General features: G+C 34.9%; 1 protein-coding gene across 1 annotated transcript; it reads left to right on the top strand.

Annotated features, from left to right (window-relative positions):
- Positions 1-1,289: 1,289 nt before the first annotated feature.
- Positions 1,290-3,788, top strand: LOC103452457 (beta-glucosidase 12-like). Its single transcript, XM_070818618.1, has 8 exons — positions 1,290-1,401; positions 1,812-2,059; positions 2,232-2,347; positions 2,532-2,749; positions 2,835-2,866; positions 2,982-3,084; positions 3,238-3,346; positions 3,545-3,788. The coding sequence occupies exons 1-8, from the start codon at positions 1,290-1,292 to the stop codon at positions 3,786-3,788; spliced, it is 1,182 nt and encodes a 393-aa protein (XP_070674719.1).
- Positions 3,789-24,982: the final 21,194 nt, after the last annotated feature.

Below are 24,982 nucleotides of genomic sequence, written 5' to 3'. Positions count from 1 at the left end.
TTATAATTTGGCTTCTGCATAAATTGAGGTTTGGGACCAGAATTTGGAACATTACCCATATATCCAAAACCATAAGGAATAGAAGGATGAACTGGAGCAGGAAACTGTGGAGGTATTAATGGTTGTGGATATTGTTGTGGAAGGGCATATGAGGATGGATATTGGTGCATATAAGGATCAGCAGAATAAGGGTATGGACAAGAGGTAAGAACACCCCCAGTTGTTGCTGGTAAATGGCTATGCCCTGCAGGATTAGAACCCGAAGCTGATGAATCACCTTGAGTGGACTGAGACCCTTGAACATATAATGCAGAAAGATTATTAGACACACCACTGGATTCACCTTCAATCTCTTTTTCTGCCCCAAGCAACAGAGCCCTAAATTCTTTCAAAGAAATAGAGGACTCTCTAGCTAATATAACTGTTCGAATTATGGCAAATTCTTTTGGTAACCCAGCTAACCCAGCAATTATCACATCATTATCAGAAATGAGTTCTCCAGCAGCAGTTAACTGTTCCCTTATATTTTTCAACCTTAACAGATATCTATCAATTGAATCACCTCATTTCTGAATTGTATGCAATTCAGTCTTTAGATGATTGACTCTAGATTTAGACACCGAAGCAAATCGATCCACAAGATTTGACCAAGCCTCACACGCAGTTACACACCCAAGAACATATTCAATAGCCTCATCAGACAAAGTAGCTAATAAAAGACTCAACAATGCCATATCTGTGGATTCCCAGTCAACATAAGCATCAGTAAGTGCAGAAGTAACACCTCTCTCAGGATGAATGACAAATTTGGGTGGACACACAAGAGTCCCATCAAAATGCCCAAACAATTTATGCCCTTTCAACACAGACTTAAACTGAAACGCCCACTTCGCAAAATTATCTTCCTTCAATTTTATAGTAATCATTCCCAGCAAATTTTCAACTTTCACACTAGGATTAGTCATGACTTCGCAATGCAACAAACAGAATCGTTCAAGAAACTACAAACACACCCAACTGTTCTACGGAAAGAAATAAAAGGAGAGACTGAAACTCCCGCAGTGAACAAGAAAGACTGAAACTTTCTTAGGAATCAAGAGAGAATGAAACTCCCGTAGTAATCAAGAAAGACTGAAACTTTCTTATGAATCAAGAGAGAATGAAACTCCCGTAGTAAGCAAACACAAGAATTCGTAATCAAACACACAACAATCTGAAATCTTGAACAGCTAATCAGGACTGAAACCCAATTACCCAGTAGAAAAACAAACACAATATCACCTGAATTGATGCTTGTGATGAAAAACACCCCAAATCTCCAGAGCTTCACTCACGGCGAAATCCCCGGCGACTCTTCGATTGTGAATTGTAGCAGCGGAAGACCTAGGATCGACAACGGCAGTGAGCCAATGCCGGCGATGATACCATATTAACTCTAAAGAATCAATGAAACCTTGAGTCTAAAGAAATCGAAGAACAAGTAATAAGGAAAAGAGAGAGAGACGTTTCTGTTTTTCTATGAACAGTGGAAAAATTTATTATTACATGATACTGCTCTAAGTCTCTAAACAAAGCTTATATAGAAACTTATAATGAGCAGATTTACACTTTTACCCTTTCAACAAACTCTAACTGTTTTTCCAACATACTCAATCTAATCCAAATCCAACAAACTCAATCTAATCCAAATCAATCTAATCCAAATCTATTTGGTTAATAGTTGGTGTATCCAAGCCTGTTGGATTTTACGACAAAGTTGTTTTCGTCCTTTGTGAATTTGGTTGGAAAAAATACCTTATTATTTTGGTGAGTACCTTATTATGCAGATCTTTGTTTTATGCATTTTGGTGATCGAGTAAAGCGCCGGCTCACTTTGAATGAGCCATTTACTGTAAGTAACCATGGTTATGCAATCGGGACTCACGCACCGGGACGATGCTCTGCTTGGCAAAAATTGAACTGCATTGGTGGAAATTCGGCTGTTGAACCATATTTGGTGACACACCACCAACTCCTTTCTCATGCAGCCACTGTGAAGTTGTACAAGACTAAATACCAGGTCTAATTAATTATTTATTTGGGACTGAATATTTGGTTCTTAATTAAAAATTATATTTGAGGCATTAGTAGTATTTAGTTACAATAAATTAGGAATACTTGGCATATTGAGATAAACAACGGTGATATTTTTATCTGCCTCTTAATATATATTCTTGAACTTTCTTATGTAGGAATATCAAAATGGTGCGATAGGATTAGCAGTAGTGACACACTGGTTTGAGCCAGCTTCAAAGGCAAAAAAAGATATAGATGCTGCAAATCGAGCTTTGGATTTTATGTTTGGATGGTAAATATATTATTGAAATATACATATATATCAACTAGTATTTTTCAATCGGATGTATCAACTAGTTAAATATTTTATTTATAAATACTTTATTTTTTTATACAAAATTAAAAAATATATATATAGTTAGCAAGACATTATAGCTACCATGAGTTCATGCTTGGAATATCTGTATATTTTGTAGGTTTATGGACCCAATCACAACTGGTGACTATCCCCGAAGCATGCGAACATATGTTGGATCACGATTACCTCAATTCACAAAAGAGCAGTCCGATTCTCTAAATGGGTCATATGATTTTATAGGAATCAATTACTACTCTGCTAGATATGCAAGCAATCCACTAGAGAATTCATCTGACCCTGAAAACTACATAAATGATCCTCATGTTAATGCGACAAGTGAGTACAAATTAAAAACTTATTTCAAGCAATTAATTAAGTTCTCAGAATACTTAGATTCTAATATTTGTGTATATTATGACAGCTGAGGTTAATGGAAAACCCATTGGTCCACGGGTACACATCCAATTTGAACTTAAAAGTTTTTGGCACTTGGAGGATTAATATGTATTTTTTTCTGCATAAAAACATAACTCATGTGAATTCCAATTATCTTTAAATGGTTTTGTAGGCTGCTTCGGATTGGTTATACATTTATCCAAAAGGAATTCACGATCTTATGATTTATACCAAGAAAAAGTATAATGATCCAGCCATTTATATTACTGAAAATGGTAAGCAATACTTTCAAGCCTTAATTAATTGCATTATCAAAGTTTCACATGTGTATGCATAACTAAATTAGGTGCAGTCTAAACTCAAAAACTAAATGCAGATTTCACTTTAGAGAAAATTATCAACGCATATAATAATTCATTATGTTGCAGGCGTCGATGAGTTCACTAATAGCAGCTTATCACTCGCACAAGCCCTTAATGATACCATCAGAGTCAACTACTATCGTGACCACCTTTGTCACCTTCAAGCAGCAATTCAGTTAGTACCTTGTTTAGGAATTCAATAAGGCTATATATAGTGTTATACATACATACATACATACATACATACATACATATATATATACATATATATATATATATATATATATCTATGCCTTCTTACAATTTTTTTTTATTATATTTAATTATCCATATCAATGCATTTGGTTGCTTTGTTTTCTACATGTGTGCGCAGATCGGGTGCTAAAGTAAAAGGATACTTTGCATGGTCGATACTAGATAACTTTGAATGGGCAGAAGGATATCGTAGTCGATTTGGTCTTAACTATGTGGACTATGATGGTGCACTGACAAGGTACCCAAAACGCTCGGCAAACTGGTTCAAAACTTTCTTGAAGAAGAGCCAAAGAAATATGAAAAATATTCAAGTATCTGTGGATGATAATGATGAGGACATCAAACTTGTTTATCAAATTTGAATCCCAAATAATGAATAAAGTACAATGGATCTACCAGAGTCGTTGTGCAAGTTGTTATTCAAGTTTTAGTTTTCTGTTTGACTCATAATGAATCAGAATAAGTTGCGGCAACTCACTATGAGTTTGTTGTCCCTCCTTGTGACTTTTGTATTTTTACTTTTGCTTTATGTTGTTGATGTATTCAAGCCTGTTGAATTTCATGACAAAGCGGTTTTCATCCTCTGTGAATTTGGTTGGGAAAATACCATCTATTATTTAAATGTTGTTTATGTACTCCCTCCTGTATTTGTATTCGCCTTTGTGGCTTTTGGCTGGCCCTTCGTTTATGAATCCGATTTCTCATTATTTATAATAAAAATAAAAGAAAATTTGAGTTACTTGAAGCTAATTTTTTCTTATCTTCAGCTAATTGGAAATATGAGAAATATTTCAACATCTTTTAAACCATTGCAAGGTTTTTTCTTTTACCAATGTTGGACTCTTTTATAATTACATTCTCACACATTTCTCATGTGTGGTGATTTTCAAGCCAAATACATGGTCAACATGAAATGGGTGACGCGGAACACGTGGGGCTTCAAACATGGGCCAACTTGTTTTGATACCATGAAGAAAGTTGAAGTTCTACGTAAAACTAATTGCCAATATGAGAAATAGTCTAACTCTTACAAGTCTTGCAAGGTTTCTTTTTCATCGTAAAACCTTTTTACTTTCACATCCTCACCACCCCATTGATTACCGTTAGATAAATTTGAGTTTCGAGATTCGTCGAATAGATATATTAAATCAAACTCTTCTAATGGTAATCAACGAGGTGGTGAGATCTAAGTAAGCAAATTTCCTTTTATTCCTTGATTTCCCATATTACATACTTTTCCTTGTCCAAAAAATATTGTTGAACACATATATCTTTGGTGGGATTTATTGCAAATTTGGCTACTATCTCATTTATTGGTTTAAATTTACAAATTGAGTGGGATGTATAATAAGGTGTGAGAGATTTTTTAGTGCATGTGTCATAATTATGTAGAGGGACATTGAAAATATACTTAACAATGGTACATATCAACTATATCTTTCACTTGCATTTTAATGCATGATTTACCATCTTGTGTTGGGTGGGAATGACATGCCAATTTAAATTTTTTTTTTTTCAAATATCATAATTGATCCTTCTCTGGTAAATTAATATACACATTAATGTACATAGGCACATTAATAAACGTAAAATGTAGATATAGGTGCATCTAAGTAAGCAAAAGATATGACGAATCTCGAAACTTAAACTTATGATTAGCATTAATGTACATAAAGTTAAGTTAGACAAAAGGAAAGATACGTAAATATCTTACACATATACAATCTAGGTGAATCAGTGAAACTACATATATATATATATATAGGTACATTATTGAATCTGTAAAATGTAGGTAAATTTATATTTTCTTCACTGATTATTCAAAACCTAAGTGTTGCATGTTATGGGTTTTAACGTGATCAGCATCCCTGAGTTTTTACTTTGAGAAAAATCAGTTTTGTGTCCGTGTGTTTTTAAAGATTTTTTCTTTTTAATTTCTAGGTTTTTTTCTACGTATAAATCAGAAATGTATGATAGAAATGTGTCTTGTGATTTCTGTAATCGGTTAATTTTTGAAAAAAACATTTCATCCCATACATTCTAAATGATCACCTTAGTATCTTGCAAATTTCGAGAAGAATCTAATTGACGGCCACGTTAGTGTGGTGCCACTTCCACACTTAAAGACTGAAGAGAGATCGAGTAGCAAAGCGAGTGGACAAAATTGCCTACTAGTATGTGTATCTAGTTGATGAGTTTTGTAAATCTTTCTATACTTATTCTCTTAGTGTTTGTCCTAATTTGAGAGCCCGTGGATTTTCTTAATGGTGAAATTTGCGTCGGTAATTCCTACATCTGTTGTGAACATTTTGTTTGTTTATTTATCTGCATATGTGTAGGGTATTTCTATGTGGTATGTATGTGGAAATAACTTGAGATTTAACATTTGACTTAGATTTTCGGGTACTTTGACCAAGATCCAAATTTGAGTTGTTGTTGGATTTAGTCCAATTTTCCTACTTTTCAATTTTGATTATGCATCTTTACTCAAAATTTTAATTTGAATATGGGTTTTTTTTTATTAACACCCCACATTTTGTTGACTACATTCCACATAAAATTTAATAATAAATAACTCACATATCTTGATATAAAATGACTATTTAAGCCTTAAATAGTACTCTCCGTAAGTTCTTTTAACAGCAAAACCTAATATAATTCAAGAACACGTTGAGATCGATTTTTCTTGTTTTCGAGCTTTATTCTAAGAGTTCAAATTTGAAAATAAATTCTGCAAATTCCGATATCACTTTTTTAAAGATAATTTTCATTAGTTGGGGGTGTAATCGCGATCACAATAGCAAATGCTACAAGGAACCCATGAGATTTTTCGTAAGGGAAATATATTGATGTTGATACATGCATAATCATTAATTATGAATCAGAAACTAATTCCATTTGGCAGTTACGAATGTCTGGAAAAGAGAGTTTCATTTCTCATTTTTTCGGTTGAAATGAAAGACTTAGAGAAGAGAAAAGCTAGCTGAAGTTTGAAATCCCAGAGCAAAATAGGATAAAAATGTAAGAGGTCAAGTCAGAGACTAGAGCAAGAATCAAACAAAAACAGCTATACAAATAGCAGTACACTAGAAGCTAGGCGCATTTTATTTCCTGAAATTCGACAAACAGAAGCAATTCTTTCTAACACTAGATAAATCTCCCAACAAGGCAGCAACAACCTTTATTACTTCCTTGTGGGGTGTAAGGGTAGTGTAAGAAATTACATGGGGTGGATTAAGATAATTTTTAATTTAAAAAGTAAAAGTGGGATGTTTTGATGTGGTCAACAAAATGTAGAGTGATAATAAAACAACCCTTTGAATATTTAAATATGAAAATTTAACCACTTTCACGGAAAATAATTAAAAGAAAATTTATATGTCATCATATATGATACCTATATCATAAGTTGATAAAATACATTTAACATATATAGAAGTACCCAGTGGCAGAGCTAAAATTCTGAATGAGGAGGGGCCTTTCACAAATATGTGTGTGTGTGTGTGTGAGTGTGTGTAAAAAGTTGAATTCATGACATGTTGACATATGCAATTTGTGTAATCCTCACAAAACTGAAAGAAAAAAAATTCTCTTGAATTCAATATTAAGAAGAAAAAAATGTAAAAACCCAGACAACCAAGTAAGAGGTACGTTGTGGAAGGCTAAAGAAAATACCAAGAAGTAGAAAAAAGAAAGAAAAGGGGGAGATGTCTGCAAATAAAGAAGGTGGGTTGCTTTAGAAAATTATAGAGTGTATATTACTGTTAGGTGAGAGAATTGAACTAGAAATGGGGTTGCTTTTTCCATTTAAAATTGCACATCTCTTTTAAAACTCCCCTGCCAAACTTATCGTTTCATTAGATAGCAAAAAAGATTTAAAATCAAAACAGCTTAACGACGTTGTTTGCTTCATCTTCTTCTATGAGATTCACACTTCAGATGAAGTCAGAATGGGCCAAGGACTACCCCTAGTCCCTTGGTGGCTCCGCCCCTGGAAGTACCTACAAAAATAAACAAAAATTAATCTACGTATCATTCATAAAAATAGTTCAAAGAAATTTCATCTTCCATACATTTATAAATTCATATTAGTGTGTGTGTGTATATATATATATATATAGAGAGAGAGAGAGAGAGAGAGAGAGTACCTACAATATAGATCAATTAACGTAGTTAACCATGGAGGTAGAGGAAAGAATTGTCAAAAAAGGAGAAACAATATTTAATAAAATTGAGTAAAAGATAGACCTATAAATAAGGGATGACATCTATCACAAAGGGAAAAACCGATATGGATAATCAGTAAATGAACGTAATCCAACAAAGTGGACTAAACCCAATATTGACTCACAAAATTTACTCTAGATTTTCAAGTTGAAACCTATTCAACCTCCGTCTCTAGATTAAACTAGTACCCATCTTAAAACTTTTATAAATAAATGTGAAGGGAATTTTGGTTACATAATTAAGTTTTATCGCAATTATGTAGACTAGAACAATGGGTTGGAAATGTGCTTAAACCTCTTGGGATACTGGTTCAAAAGTTACTCACAAATTGTATTCCGATTATAGCTATCAATGTTATACGTATTGCCCTGAAAACGTTGATTAATTAGAACCTCAAGTTGGCTTCTACGTGAAGAACACCGCAAGTCATATGCGTCAAGCATGAAAATATTGGCTTTTCATGTCTGGGGTTTTAATCTTTAATGATCTATGTTTTTTTTTTTTAACAAACGATAGTATCTACACTAAAAGTGTGGAGGAATGGATTAAGCCTTATAATGGGCTTCCCATAATAATCTAGTTCAACTTCACCTTAACTGATATAACAGAAATATAGTTAGAGGGGTATTATTGTAATTAGGTAATTAGGTTATATGGCTATATAAGGGATTATATAGCAATTATTTCATTAAGTTTAGTGTGTACTTTTTCCTAATCAATCAATACAATTTCTTTTGTTTTTTCTCTACCAATTCTTTCCCTTCCTCTGTACCAAATCTTCATCTCTTACAATGTAGTTAACATGGTATCAGAGCCACCAGGCTCACGCCTTTGATTCTGGTGGTTCCGTTTTTAATTAGATTTCGTCATTTTCATCGTTTTTTTTTTCATTAGGTTTTCTCTTCAAATTTTCTTGAAATTTCCGTCAAGTTCTTCGGTGCTTCCGCTAATCGACGAGAAGGTCCTGATCGGGTGAATCAACGAGATCATTGGGTGAATCAACGAGGTCACTCGCTCCCTGCTCCAATCCGATTTCAATTCAAGCTCGTCCGCACAATTTTCAAACTCCGTAGCCTCAACACCATGGTCAGTTTCTGTGGGCTTCAAATTCTTGACATTTGACGAATCTGACAAACTGGGTTTTACCAAAACCGGCAAATCGCTCAAACCCAGATCACAATTCGGAGCGATCATATCGTCGACCCGGTCATCGACCCGATTCTCTTTCTTCTTGCTCTTGTTCTCATGTTTTTTCGACGGTTTCTTTAAATGATCTCGGTTCTTGAGGAAAAGATCGATGAGAGAGGCGGGAAACCCAGTCTGGACGAAAAGCAAACCGCCGCGTTTCGGCGATTAGAGATCGGCGACGAATTGGGAAAGCGACGTTGTGAGTTCACTGTCATTGGTCGATCCGGCCTATGTGATCACCACCTTGGAAAACGTCGTCACTGACCTCGCCGATTTCAACTGGGTCCGGATCAAGATCATGCCGAGGAAGACGAAGGACCAGAACGTGAGCGAGCCGCGCCAGTGGAGGTGGTGAATGTGCGGCGGCATCTCTTTCATGTTGTGATTTGGTAACGGGGGAATCCTCTGGTTTCTTGGAGAGATTGGTTGTTTGGATTTCTGGGAAATAGGTCGATGCAGGACTAATTCTTTGCACTGTTGATTGAGATCTTGGATTTCTGAATGCTATTTTCTGCGATTTTGATCCCTGCTATATTCCCTGGTATGGAAGAACGTTTAGACCTATGTGCAGCCCAAGTGCTTGACGAATTGCCCAGCTCAGAATTGCAAATCTGGGTTGCTCGAAGATTGGGTATCTGGGTTGCTTGACGATTAGACGTCTAGAGTTCAGTGCTATTTGACGATCTGGTGATGCTTGTGTGGTGATTCAGTTTGTGGGTTTGAAGAAGAAAGTAGCAGTCTTTCTGTGGATTTTTTGATTGTCTTTCTGTGCATCCACACCTCACGCAAGCTCCCCCATCTTCTCCATGACCAAGATACTGACGATGACAGCTACCGGCCTTCGAAGAGGGCAAGGGCAGATTTCAGAGTGTCAATCCAAGTGTTGGATTCTTCTGGGTTGCTCAGTATCTCCGTGATTGTTTCAGGTGTTGTTATTTCTTTAATTCGAAGATTATAGTCAATTTTTGATATCTGGGTTGCTAAATTCTCAAGATATTGAAGTGGGATATTTCTGATTGATCTGGGATATATGTGTTGATTTGGGTGTTTGTGTTCATCTGCATATATTGTATTGGATATGTTGATGTGAAGAAATACGAAATTTTGTAGTCAAGAAAGTGTAAATCTTTCAAGACAGTATTATTCTTTCTGCATCAACAATTTGTGGGAGTTTCTACGATTCTGATGATCTGGTGAAGACATTGGGTGTTTGGTGATCTGAAACGCTTATTTCTTGAAGTTGTGGTCTTTGATGTACTTTCAAGGTTTAATTGAAGTGAAGCTATGGTCTTGATGTGTTGATCTCTGCAAGTATTAGTTTTCTTGTCAATTTACAGAAGAAAGTGTCATTCTTTCTATGAATCTTGGAGTTTCATTCTCCTAAGTTGCATTATGATTTGGAGTTTCATTCTCCTAAGTTGCAGTATGATTTGTGTTCATGGAGTGTCAGTCTCCTTATTTGGTATTTTTAGTAGAAGTGTGAGATTTGTGTTGTGCTTTGGAGTGTCATTCTCCTTGGCTGATTTGGTTTCTTGGAGTGTCATTCTCCTTGGTAGATTTAGTTTCTTGGAGTGTCATTCTCCGTGGTAGTTTAGTTTCTTGGGAGTGACATTCTCCTTGGTAGATTTAGTTTCTTGGGAGTGTCATTCTCCTTGGTAGATTTCGTTTCTTGGAGTGTCATTCTCCATCGTAGATTTCGTTTCTTGGCAGTGTCAACTATGGCTTCTCAGTTCACAGTCAAAAAGTTGGGTATGTTCAGACCAAGACCACGTAGCACAGCTCCCTATTTGTGGTACCATTAAGTGGCGTTTGAGTAACAAGAGTGCAAAGGTCAGTCAGCACGCTGCAGATCTTATTTCACGAATTGATGTTGTCATGAAGCAGTGCCAAGAGGAGCAACTGATGGGTCATCTTGGTGTTGTCTTGTATGAGTATTTGGGAGAAGAGTATCCAGAAGTTTTGGGATCAATTATGGGAGCATTGAAGGCAATTGTGAATGTTATTGGTATGACAAAGCTGACTCCTCCTATAAAGGATTTGCTTCCCAGGTTGACTCAAATTTTGAAGAATAGGCACGAGACAGTCTAGGAAAACTGGATTGACCTTGTTGGTCGTATTGCTGATCGCGGTGTTGAGTTTGTTCCAGCAAGGGATTGGATGAGGATTTGTTTTGAGCTTCTTGCAATGCTCAAGGCTCATAATCTTCCACCACAACATGGCCTGAGGGGAAAGGCAGTAATTTGCACCCGGTGGGATTCATTTGTTTGGGATTTTCAAGAACAGCTAGTTCAAACTTCACTTGATTACACCAAGTTCAGTTTGAGGGGGGAGTAATAACAGAAATGTTTAGTAATAACAGAAATGCCACATGGCACTATTTCAGTAGTAGAGTTGGTTAGTATAATTAGAAGGGTATTAGTGTAATTGAGATATATGGCTATATAAGGAACTGTATAGCTATTATTTCATTAAGTTTAGTGTGTACTTTTTCCTAATCAATCAATACAATTTCTTTTGTTTTTTCTCTACCAATTCTTTCCCTTCCTCTGTACCAAATCTTCATCTCTTACAATGTAGTTAACACACCTTTGGCCATAATCAAACCTAAGAGCTCTCATTTACAAGTGAAGAGGAATACAATTAGATCGTAGTACTAAATGACCTATGTTTTTTAAATAAAGGCTGCTTTCTTATATGGTTCTAGCATGCTGACACTGCATTACAATGTCTGAATTCAAACGTAAAAAACATAGCAAAAACCAGACACTACATTCTACTATTTGAATCTTAAATGTGAAAATCATGAGTCGCACAATGTGGAAAGTGTAGGAGACATGTGAGTGATGGAAAAAATAGAACCAATAAATGGGCACTACAACGCAGCGTCTGAATCTAAAAGTAAAAAACAAAACTAGAAAACAGACAATGCAAATGCAGTGTTTAAATGTAAACATAAAAAGGAACATGTATGAGGCGTGTGTGTGATGAAGTAAATGAAATCAGTAAATGAACACTGCAACGTAGTGTATGAATCCAAATGTAAAAAACATAATCATGAAATAGACACTGCATTGCAGTGTTTGATCCATCTTGACTATTCCAAAATATAAAACTATGAGAAATGAGTGTCAGTTGAAGTGAGTGCCAGCTGTAATGGCAATTTTGTAATTTTTGTTTATCTTAAATGCATTTAAGTATTACAATACATGATTGACATATTTATAATTAACATAAATATTGTTGATATATTGTAACTTTTTATTGATTTTACACAAAATCACCCTAAAAGTCTATTTTTACATCAAATATCATTAAAAACTAATATTAGAACAAAAAAGATAAACAAATATTACTTAAATATTACACGTCTCTTGTTTTTAGAAGCAAAAATGTACTAAATAAGTTTACATAATCTACTTTTTCAATTGCGTATGATTCTATTTTTTGAGTTTTATTAAATTTGAATTGTAAAAATTTATATTTTTTTAAAAAATTGAGGACCCTTCAGAAATGGGGAACTAGGGGGGTCGCCTACTTCGGCTACCTTCATGGCTGACCTTGTGTGACGCGAAGAACTCTCATGTTATGAGGATGTATATACATATCCTGACTAGCTAGATTTGTTCCTTAGAATGGGGGGTCTTATGTTTGTCGTAGGTTTCAATGTCAACTGTTTTTTGTTATGTTTGGAGTTCAGTTGTCTGCAACCTCACTAATGCTGGGTTTCATCTAATCTAGTTAATTAATTTGTTACTTCTGTTTCTTTTAGTGAAATTACTTGTGTACACCACTAGGATAGAGACTAATATCTCCATGGGGCATTCATTGTCTATAATGATGAGTCAATATTATACCACATATTCTTATTGTAGGACTTTCATTCTCCATTGAGGCAAAATTGATCAAATGGTGGAGTAATTCCAAGTGGAAGACTTTTCTGAGTTGCTTAGCTTGGTCGTATCAAAGTTTCACATTTTTCCACCAAGTGGTTATTTTATGGCGATAAAATAAATAAGCAGCGCGTAGTGTTAAAACGTGATGTTTTGGGCTTGATTGCAAGTTTTGGGGCTCAATATGGCCTATTTTGGATTCGGCCCCTTCTGGAGATGTATTTAGATTGTTCTAATCTTTAAAACAAGGGAACTTTAACTAAAACCTCCCGGTACTGTTCACTTTAACGAAAAACCACATTTTAACACTAAAAAGTCAATACTGGTACTATTCACTTTACCCTTTATTTTGTCCTTATCGTTAAAACTCAAAGTTTTCAAGCCATTTTCATTAGTTTTCCTTTAAAAGAAGCTATCATGGGCTGAATTTGGAGTATATTTAGGTCTAAAACGTGGCAGATTTGTTAGATGGCATATTTCTCCATGTTTGACTAGGAGATTGTTTTCTAGTTTATCTTAATTTATTTTGTTTCCCTTAGGGTTCTGTTTTGTAGTAGTATAAATAAGGCTATTTAGCCATTAGGGTTCGGAAGAACGCACTACTTTGGAGAATTCGGCTTAGACAGCTTTTGATGATTGAAGTTTATTTTCAAGGTGTTTTCTATTCATGTTCTTAATAATATTTTATTTTATGATTGTTCATAACTAATTTCCGTTTGCTAGGGTGAGGCTACGAGCCTTAGCAAGAATATGTAGTTTATTTTCAATTTATTTATGATATTATGCATGCATGTTTTGAATTGTTAATCACCGTGTTTGAAATTATCTAATTGTTTTGATGATTGGCCACCATTAGAATATTTAGAAAAGTAATTTGATGCAGTTTTGGGGAAGGGCTATCCCTGAAATTGGCTAAGGTTTATTGTGGTTAATATGTGTAACTTCACTTAGGATAGACGCCACGTCTTAAGGATTGCATGGTTTTTCAAAAGGTTTTCACAAAACTGAATGAGTCTTGCATGTTCGTATTCGATCTGGACACCACAAACGGGTTGCATGTTAGATACACATTATATGTTGGAGGTTCTAAGTAGGACATATATTAGGAAAACCTAACCTTCAAAATATGCATGGATAATTCATAACTAATTGGAAGAACTATATAGGATTCTTAAGGTGACAACTCTAGAGCTTAAATTGATTTTCAAAACTATTTTCTTTTGTTTTTAGTTAAATTCGTTTTTAATATTTTAGGTCATAAAATCAACATTTTTCAAACTTTGTTTTTAAATAATTAATTAAATTTTGATTTTAACATAAATTATTCATTGAATTACTATGGAGAATGACATTGCTAGAGTCGACTATACTACGATTATCTTATACTCTTACAAATATTTTTAGGTGTCTTTATCCCTATTCATGTATGTGGTAAAAATCCTATCACATAACATCGTAACGTATTTTAATAATCCAAATGTCAAAATTGAAACCGTCAATTTTCTGAAATATTGGAATGGAACACATAAGAGCAAAATTAAGGGGAAGACAGAGAGAAATCTCTCCACAAGGCATTCATTAACCATAACATCATGATGTATTTTAATCCAAATGATTGTCTTTCTATTATAGAAAATGTATTTTTCTGTGCAAAATCTCTTATAAGTCAAGTTTAAAAATAACAATGTAAAGTCTAAAACTAAAGAATTTAAATCTAAACAAATCAGTTCAAATACTTCTACATAACACTCGTCTTGAACCGTGGTTCAAAGGGTTGAGTACTCCACCAAGATAACAAATCGAAATTTCTCATGGATTATAATTTTGTTTAGAATCTTTGCATTGGAAACTGCTTGACTCCGAATACCAGAGCTACATTTAGATACATTCAATCATGAAGATCAATTGTCTTTCAAAATTAAATAGTGTTCAGCCATCCTAAGGTTTTCACTGACTTGCAACTTTGTTAGTTTCACTCTCTTCAAACTGAACTTATAAAAAAGCTTATTTTCACTAATCACTTTTGAATCAGACATAGTCCTCTACATCACAATTTTGATCCATCTCAAGAGCCAAGGTCTAAACCCACAATTTTATTTCGATCCTTTTGGTGGCATGCATGGATAGTTTTGCTTTAGTTGATCATATGCAATGCACTTTTCACTTGAAAATCATCCAGTATCAACATAAAGCGACTTTCCAAGTAATGGGGTATTGCCAACCCATTGCCAAAGGGTCATGCATAAATCCTGAAATTCAACATGGCTCCAATTCTCCTCCATGTTTGTCGGAATACAATAACGCGATTTCGCAAGAACCGTTGAATCAACTCGATATTCCATTCTACAACAACAAAAATATCACAAAGTAATTTGGATCCTAGCTTAGTTGTAGTGATAGAACACCTTCACACCAAAAATAAATACTTTCCACCTTTTGTTTTTTTGATAAACACATTGTAAAATGCCCTAATTAACGTGGACAAAAATTCAAACTTATGTACAACATAATGAGATGGGCACACAGCCTTAGACAAAATTCCCATCTCATTCTCACCAACTATTATCTCCCCGCAACCAAACACCCCCAAAGTCCCAATGTTCCAAAACCAAAACGTCACCTCAAAATTCATCGAATCCTTTTTCTGGGGATGCTAAAGATTTCGTGGTTGTGATTGTTCATCATACATCGTAGTGTTAGAAATTATTTCAAAATTTAAAATTAAATATAAATAATACCTAACAATTTCTAACCGTACAATCACATGATCCTTAAAATCCTCAGAAAAAAGATTCGGCGAGAATCCTTTTCCCAAAATTCAAATCCCATTTTCCAAAGTTTCCGTTTTCCCGCTCACACTCCCCGCCCTCCCCACTCCTTCAAAATTTCACGGCCCACTTCTAAACAGAATCCCAATCACTCACGCAGTCACAAAAAAGCCCTATCGCGCATTTCTCTCCCTCTGTCCACCCCTCTCTTTCTCTAAGTTCTACCGTCTTCTCCGGCCATTCAGCCTCTCCCCGCTCTCTCTGCGCCGTACGCAGAATGGCTTACAAGCGGAAGGCGAAGGTCGGAACCTCTTCAGGTTTCTCCCTCGGAATCGAAGAAGCTGAGGCAAACGAAGGAGGCGAGAGTTGAAGAGGAGGTAGCAACGAGTGTGGAAAAAGCTGCTTCTCCACCGAGTAACCCAGTGACTCAGGAGGTAGCTGCGGCTGATGACGACGGAGGGGAAGCGAGGTTTCTTGGCGAACCGATGGAAGACGAGGAGGCTCGTAAGCAATACTCCAAGAGATATGTTGGAAAGGTGAGAGATTTTGGTTCAAGTTCTGTTTTTAATTTTAATTTTTTTAGAATTTAGCTTGGATTTGGTGAAAATGTTGGAGATTTAGGGTTTATAGTTGATCAAGTAATATGAAGCTTTGGTAAGAATTTTTGGGTTTAAAGCTTTCAACTTGATTTTACAGTTCTTTGTTGGATTTGCTTATTGTTCAAGGACGTTGCTGAATTTTCAAAGTGTCTTTTTGTTTTTGTTGGCAACATTGGATGAATCTGGTGGTTGTGGTGGCATGGCGGGTTTTTGTGGTGAAACCCTCCCTCCCGCATGCGCGCCTCCCCTCCCAATAACTTTATTTGAAGCTGCATAAAGCCTTTGCCTTGTACGTAGAATTATGCATTATTGCTAGTTATCAGTTGTGAGTCTTTTATGTTATTCCTTGGGTTATGAAAATAAATGAAGAAATATTATGAAAGGAAAATTACAATCCTTGAACACTTTTATTATGCATAGTTATGATCAGTGGTCGTACCCAGTGCACAAGGCTTCCGCTTTACGCAAGGTCTGGGAGAGGTGAATGTTGGCTAGCCTTACCCCCATTTATGATCAGTGGTAATAGGAAAATTTGAGAAGCAAACTGATACATTAAGGTAGTTATGACCAAAAGAAGAGAAGGTGATTCATCTGCCACTGTATTTGCTTCACGAAACACACGCTGAAGATATTAAACTTTTGTATCAAGTATCAGCCATTCGTAATAGCTTGGGTGGAATGCTTTACGATGTTGTGCTCTTATTTAATTTTGATTGTGATCCTTGCATTGGTGCAGAAGCCGAACATGAATGGGCAAAACAACTCCAACGAGTAAGTTTTAGTTTCTGTATATGTTTTCTCTGACTTACTCCAAGTAGTCCTTTTGTGTTTCATCAGGTTGGTTACTGTTTGTTTGTTTTTTGATTGTGTACCTTTGGTTTTTTACGTTCAATATAATCCAAAACAGTGATGAAGATATAATTCAAGCTCGTCGTCACTACACAATCGCGTTGGTAGATGGAATCAGTTATGATCTCTATGATGATGCCCATGTATTTGTGAGTTTGCATGACTCGTTGTTTGTTGGTATTCATTTACGAAGTATTGAAGTAAGATTAGCAAAATTCATGTGCACTAATTGTTTTAATCGGCCCAAAATGCATGATTAGGATTTCTCTCGTCTGATTAAATTGAATAATTACATCCATTGCAAGAACTAGACAGTAGAACAATGTGGGAGTTGAGCTCTTCTGCTTTCCTATTTGGCCGAGGAAAAATCGTCGTTCTCTTTTGCTACAAAAATGAACCTTTGAGACATCATTGGTGTGTTCCGTTAATCACTGCTAGCGTACAGAATGTCCTCTTTCGATATATGCATCTTCCCTTTGGGTCGTCTACCATTTACATGTGCCCGGTCAGATCCCCCTTGCTTCCTCAAGATAGAGAAATTTTTAGTTGTGATGGGAATACGGATGATACATCACGTGTTTTTATGTAAGTGATGGAAAATTTTAATTTTTAAGTTATTAATCTTTTAACACATATAACCCATCATTTATATAGGGACACGTGATGTACTATCTCATGTAACGGTCATATTGAAAAATCTCTCTAAGACAACTGCGACATACAAATAAGCTGCGTCCAATTCATCTTCTGATAGCGTGCTTTGAACTCTTGAATTTCTTTTCAGAAAATTCTTCATCGAAACGTATCCAGTAGACGCTATTACCAAAGCTCAACTCCTGATCACCTTCTCTAAGCTTTTTGATAATCACATTCGCATCCGACATTGTTCCAATAAAAGTACCGCCAGGATGAAGCATAGCCGATACATTAGCTCGCCTCAGTAGACCAGGAAAAATGCAAGTCAAACTGACAACTGACGAGATCGAATGGGGCTTCATCGGCTAAGGTTTTATCCAGACAAACCTCGTAGCAATCTTCACATACAAAATGCGCAAGAATGTATGAGCTCTTACTCAAAAAAATTCGTTTTCGACTCATAGAATTTCATGTTTATGGTAAGGACTATTCATATTATAATCAAATTATAAAGATTATTTTGTGCCTTATAATCAAAATTGTTCATTTTCTATAAAATGATATTTAGATAGCGATTCATATCATGAACAACACATTTTATAAATTGGACATGAAAAATTGCAAGAGTTTCTACTCACGCAAAATCCTATCAAGGCCCCAGAAAGATTTATTTTTTTTGGCTTTTTAGCCAAAATAGTCTTTGAGATCTACATAACTCTTCACTTTGGTTTTTGAGATTTGAAATCGAAAGAATTGATCTTTGAGTTTGTCCATAATTAATCATTTTGATTATTCCGTAAAAAAATCTCCATAAAATAAGGATAAAATGACAAAAATTACCCTCAATTTTTGTCAAATCATTTTGGCCTATTGTTTATCACATTGAGGGTAATTTTGTCATTTGGGTCCTTATATTTAACATAATTTTTCACTAGATGACCAAAATGATTAATAGTTGACAATCTCAGAGATAATTTCTATTGATTTCGAATCTCATGGACCAAAGTGAGGAGTTAGACAAATTTCATAGGCTATTTTGTCTAAAAAGCCTTTCTTTTTCAAAAATAAAAAATAAAAATCTGAATACACCCCTAAAGTAATTATTTTGAAGCTAACTAAAACTAACATGTAAAAGGCAATGATTGTTAAATATATTATCCTATTTGAGGAAAATTGAAAACTTAATGGAAAGACAATGATTTACACAAGAAGTCCTTAATGGAAAGTGAAAGTGTTGGAAACACTACGGAGTAATCTTGCTTCTTGTCTGACTACGACTTCCTCACTCAGCAACACTATATACACAAGCAGAAGCACAATACATGTGAATAACGTTTGGGGGGGAACTTGATTTGCATACAGTGAAAGAAGAGGATAATTGGTTCGTATTTGGGTGGTGGAAGAATAAGGAATATGCGAGGTTACTTTGATTGAAAAAGTATATGCTCTGTGTCTAACAATATATGGGGTGGGAATAAAACAACCCTTTCAATTAACACACTAATTAATTTCCTACACTTTTACTGACCAAGCATTATTCTTGACCTTTCATATCTTCCTACACCCTGAAATTTTCAAGCACCAAATATTTTAATTTACACACTAAGTTTCCTAGACTTTTACTGATCAATTATTGTTCTTGACCCTTTATGTTTTCCTACACTCTGAATTCTTCAAGCACCAAATAATTTAATTTCGATTCACACACTTTAACTATCCCCTTTTGGCCAACCATTTGCTTGTGGTGGGTTTCAGTGGCTGATTCGGATAGGTAACATTTGAGGCAACCATTTACTTGTGGCGGGTCTAAGTGGTTGATTCGGATATGTAACTTTGAGAGAGTCTTCCTAGTATCTCACTGGGGAATGCTGAATGGTGAATGCTATGAATTTAGTAGATTTTTTTTCTGTCAAAACAAAAACATATCCTAAAAAATATGTACCATCAATTTGTTTATGTTTTAACATAGGATAGTGCTATGGTGTGGTGCAATTCACCCAACACATGCTCATTTTTACTTCTCATGGACTTAGTCAATTTCTAGCCGTTGGATCGAATAAATTGAAGAAGATCAATATGATAGTGCCCTATCACTACTACTTTTCTTCTTCTTTTTTTGTTGTTTGATCCTTATTATCAATAATAGTTCATTAAGTGTTTTTCATTAATAGTTTAGGTTCTGTGAAGCCTATGCATTAGCTATAAACAAAGTTGTCTCTGAAATTTTGAGACCTTACACGAAAATGTGACTTTTCTAAACTTGAAATATACCAACTAGATTGGTGGATTGCTTTATAAAAAATTTGGTAGAAGAGGTATGAAAAATGAAGCTGTTTGTACCATACTTAGGGCATCCGTATTTAGATCTCGTACAAATACTCGGGAGACTTAAATGTAATTATGTAATAAAGAAATGAGCAAATATGTAATAAGTGATGAGCCCTTGTTCTATAAAATGACTCATCACCCTCACAATTGGAGGAGGCCAATTCCTAGGCCCTCTCACCCCCTTTCAAAGCCTCACTCTCAGAGGCTCTCACATTCTCTCCCTCACCTCTCAAATAAATACAATATCAGTGTAGACGTAGTCCAATCCTTGGGGTGAACCACGATACATCTTATGTTATTTACATTTCTTGCAGATTCACGGTCGGATTTACGTTGTTCCAAGACCTTCCGATTTTGTGCATCAACATAAGCCATCTAATTTGTACTAGTACTCATTTAAATAAAAGCTTGAAGGCAAAAAGGGCGAATTGTTCATAATTGTTCATGTGGTAAGAGGCTAGTAATTATATGAAACCTGCATGCACAGAAAGAAGCCAGCACAAAAATCCAAAGTCGCATCATTTTCTTATCATAATTAACAAATAGAAAGAGACAATTCATCAATATATATAATGCCAGAAGGAAAAAAAGGTGAATCAAAATCATTCATAATTTCAAAAATATCCCTCTTTAATTAGAATTTTTAAAATAAAATAATTTAATTTTATGGGTAATACTAGAGTGACCAAATTTCTAAACTAAATTTTGTAAATCATATGATGTGGTGAATTATCACTTAAGGGTTGATTAACAAGCACATCATTTAGTTTAAAATTTTATTCTCTCTAGCACTATCCTTAATTTATAGTTTTTTCTATTTCTTCAAAAATAAATAAATACAAATATTTTAAACCAAATAAAAAATAAATAAAAATTATAAGTGAAAAATAACATTCAAAAGAGATTATTACACGCATGAGTATGTGGTAAAAGGCTGGATTTTATGTAAAATCCGCATGCATTGGAATTCAACAGAAAAAATCCAAAGTCGAATCATTGTCTTATCAATTATTAGCAAATGGAAAGAGACAATTAACCGTTAAGGAAAATAGTAGCAAGATTTGGTCAAAAAAAAGAAGAGGATCTTCTTCCTAGGAATTATCATATTCTAGTCGTTCATCGTATATGCACAGTCAATTTTTGTCAGATACTATTGTGTTTAATTTTAAATAAAAAAAAGTCAAATAATTTCTAACCGCACGATACATGATGAACCACTAAAATGTGAGTATCCCTATAATTCCCACAATTTAAATCCGATGGATCCAAATCCGTCAACAAAGCAAGTGTAAAAAGACTCCAACAACTAGCATTCCACTTGCTAAATTAACTCTTATTTAGGACCCACAATTAATATAATTAATATATATATATATATATAATGCCAGAAGGAAAAAATGGTGAATCAAAATCATTCATAATTTCAAAAATACCTCTCTCTAATTAGAATTTTTAAAATAAAATAATTTAATTTATGGGTAATACTAGAATGATCAAATTTTTATACCAAATTTTATAAATCAAATGATATGATGAATTATTACTTAAGAGTTGATTAACAAGCACATTATTTGGTTTAAAAATTTGTTCTCTCTAGCACTATCCTTAATTTATAATTTTTTTATTTCTTAAAATATAAAAATAAATAAAAATTATAAGTAAAAAATATCATTCAAAGGAGTAAATTATTGCACGCATGAGTGTGCGGTAAATGACTGGATTTTATGTAAAATCCACAAGCACTGGAATTCAACAGAAAAATCCAAAGTCGAATCATTTTCTTATCAATTATTAGTAAATGGAAAGAGACAATTAACCGTTAAGGAAAATAGTAGCAAGATTCGGTAAAAAGGAGAAGAGGATCCTCTTTACAGGAATTCTCACATTCTAATCGTTTATCGTATATCGTACAATTAATTTTCATACTATTGTGTTTAATTTTAAATAAAAAAGTCAAATAATTTCTGATCGTACAATGTATGATGAATAATTAAAATATGAGTATCCGTAGGATTCTCACAATTTAGATCCGGAGGGAATCCAAATCCGTCAAAAAGCAAGTGTAAACGGACTCCACCAACTAGTATTCCACTTACAAAATTAACTCTTATTTAGGACCCACAATTAATATAATTAAAAAACATAAGTTAGAATCTAAAGCATATGAGTTGAATATTCTGATTAGAATCTCAATTTCCTAGCATGTGCAGGTAAGCTTTGGACTATTCAAGAAAAATTACTTTCCCGGCTACTAAGCTCAATATTTTATTTTTGGTACAAAGGTAAAATTCATTACCAATAAAATCTTACAATACAAAGACTCAGAAACAAAAAACAAACAAGCATAATTAGACCAACCAAAAGTTGAGGCCCAAAACAAAAGAAAGCTAAATAGAACCGAGACAATGCATGTCGACCCACACAAATCTTCGCCCCCAATGAGCATCGCCTCGTCGATCTCATCATCCAATCCATATCATCACTCCTAGCAAAGCCACAAAATGTAAAGAACTTGTGACCGGTTGAAAGAAGTTTGTGTGATTCTACAAGCAACATTGCCAACAAAGGCAAACAACAAAAATAAGGTGGTGTTGTTAGGAGCACCTGACCTGGTTGAAGCACCAAAACTCTACTCACCAACTTGATGGACCGCAACAAATCACGTTGAAGCGTGACTGAAGATTGGAGCTTAGATGAATAAAGAGGAGAGACACTTATGGGGTGAGCATAAGAGGGCAAATCGGACAGGAAAGGAGGGAAAAAGCAACGGAAACAAGGAAATGAGGAGTTGAAGAAAGAGACGAAAGAACACCCATCGAACTCAACGGCACTAAAATTGAACGCAATTTGTAACCACTCACAAGAACGGTTAGAATCGCTCTCAAGCAGAGGGAATGTCTCTCTCCAACTATCTCAATATTACTTTGAAGCATGCAAAAAAATTACTTTTTGGGCAACTAAGCTCAACTAAAGTTTGGAAATTTCGGTTGGTGTCATTCTAATAAAAATGAAAACAAGCAGAGCTATTATTTGCGAACTCAGAAGCAGTTAGCTCATGAGTGTGAATTCTTTCAACGCAAGGGGCGGCCTGAGTCGGCATTCTTGTTTACTCTGATCCAGTTGAGGTGGTTTTCGTTTACTAGCGCATAGGTGGTCTAAGTTCCTATGACCGAGTCTTTATGGCCCCTGTGAACATCTTTTATTAATGTATTAAAGAGGGCCTCTCTAACTGGTGAAAAGTGGTGGGTGTCCACTAACGGCCATTCCTAGCTCGGCTCCGATAACGCAATTTCGGGAGAAGTCGGTAGTTGGGCACTGGATCCCTTCAGACTTGGAAAACGTGTGACTTTGGGTTGGGGTTTGGTGAACTGACTGGTCGCTTCTCTAGTTGAAGTACAGGGCCCTTTTTTCGTTGCCTAGGTTACACCTTTGGAATACCCCAAAAAGGAATTGCTCTACTTTCCTCAATCTTCACTTTACACCACGCCAACTCCCCTTTCATCATAAGGCATGGAATTAGCAAGTTATGGGTCAACACAATATTTAGCATAAACTTGACAATTTCTTACACAACATGTTAATCTGACCTGAAGTGACACGAAAATAACAAGTTACGGGTCAACACGTTAACTCAACGGGGTCGTTATCGGGTCACACTTTAAGAACCTTTTAATTAATAATGGTTTCTTAATAGGTTTACTGTGGGTAACCCATTTCAACACGATAAAAAAAGTTAGTTTGATAACTTTAAACTACTAAAAGACCTTACTACAATAATAGCCATAAGATTTAATCTCACTTATGTGAGATTAAATCCTTGCCGTTGGATTCTTTGATCTCGCTTATGTAATATGTAGATACTAATTTAGTACTACGTTTTTTATTTGATTATTTATTGATTTAAAAATTATTTCTTTAACGAGTGGGTCGGGTCATATTACTCATTAATATTAAGAAGTCGAGTTCGGGTTAGGTATTATCCGTTCATTTTAACGGGTGTTACATGACACGACCCGTTAAGATATTGGGTATGTCAATAATACGACACAAACAATGGAAACACATCACAAATGTCATGTCTAATTAGCACATATTCAAGCAGCCTCAAGAATCCGAATCCCTCTTTGCATAGTCAGCTGCTTTTATAAACCCTTTCATAACATGCCTGAGCATGGTAAGTCAAGTTGACTATGACAATGTTTCTTTCTATATGTACCGATTGAGTTTGAATCTTTTTCACTATATTAGACTATCGCTCAAATAAGAAAACTTATTTTGATCAAGTAAAGGCCCCAATTCATAACACTCTTGTACTATTCCCATAATTCAAAGAGGGGTTGTAGAAAGATTTGGATCCCATCCGAATCTTCTTTCACATCTTATATGTTCATTGTACATAGTGCGGTTAGAAATTATTATGATTTTTTTTATTTAAAATTAAACACAAACAATACTTAAGGAAAGCTTGTCGCACGATATACGATGAATAGATAAGATGTGAGAACCCTAAGATCCTCACACAGAGGATCCGGAGAGGATCCTCACAAAGAAAATCCGAAGAGAATCCTCACAAAAAGGGGTTGGAGAGAATCATCATCCGTGAATTAGTTCCCTTACGTAATCAACCTTAATTTGATTAAGTACATAGGTAAGTGTCCCCGTTTTTTCAATTTTCACCTTGCCTAACCGAAAAGGTGTGTATTTGATAGTACTTTGAGGGATGCTGGTAAGATCCATCGTCCACATGTCCGGGTATAGTTGTGAACTTTCACACAATCTGTCGACAGTGACTGATTTATACACAATTCAATGGCCGGACAAAGAAAAAGGATGTACATAAATTATTTTCCTATATCGATGCTCACAATCACAACGAATGTGTAAGCGACTGTTGCTAGTTATAATTAATTTTACTTTTCCTTCTTTCTAGACTAATTTTCATATTAAATTACGAGGAAGTTCCCTCACTTTTTTTTCTCTCTTTCATTCTTCCCTCCTTATATTATATATAAATTAAGACCTCTAACCATTCTCAGTATCTCTCTCTCTCTATCTCTTGTGCAGAAGAAAA

This window comes from Malus domestica, chromosome 03 (genome assembly GCF_042453785.1).
Source record: "Malus domestica chromosome 03, GDT2T_hap1".
Lineage (NCBI taxonomy): Eukaryota > Viridiplantae > Streptophyta > Magnoliopsida > Rosales > Rosaceae > Malus > Malus domestica.
This window is presented reverse-complemented; position numbering and strand designations above follow the sequence as displayed.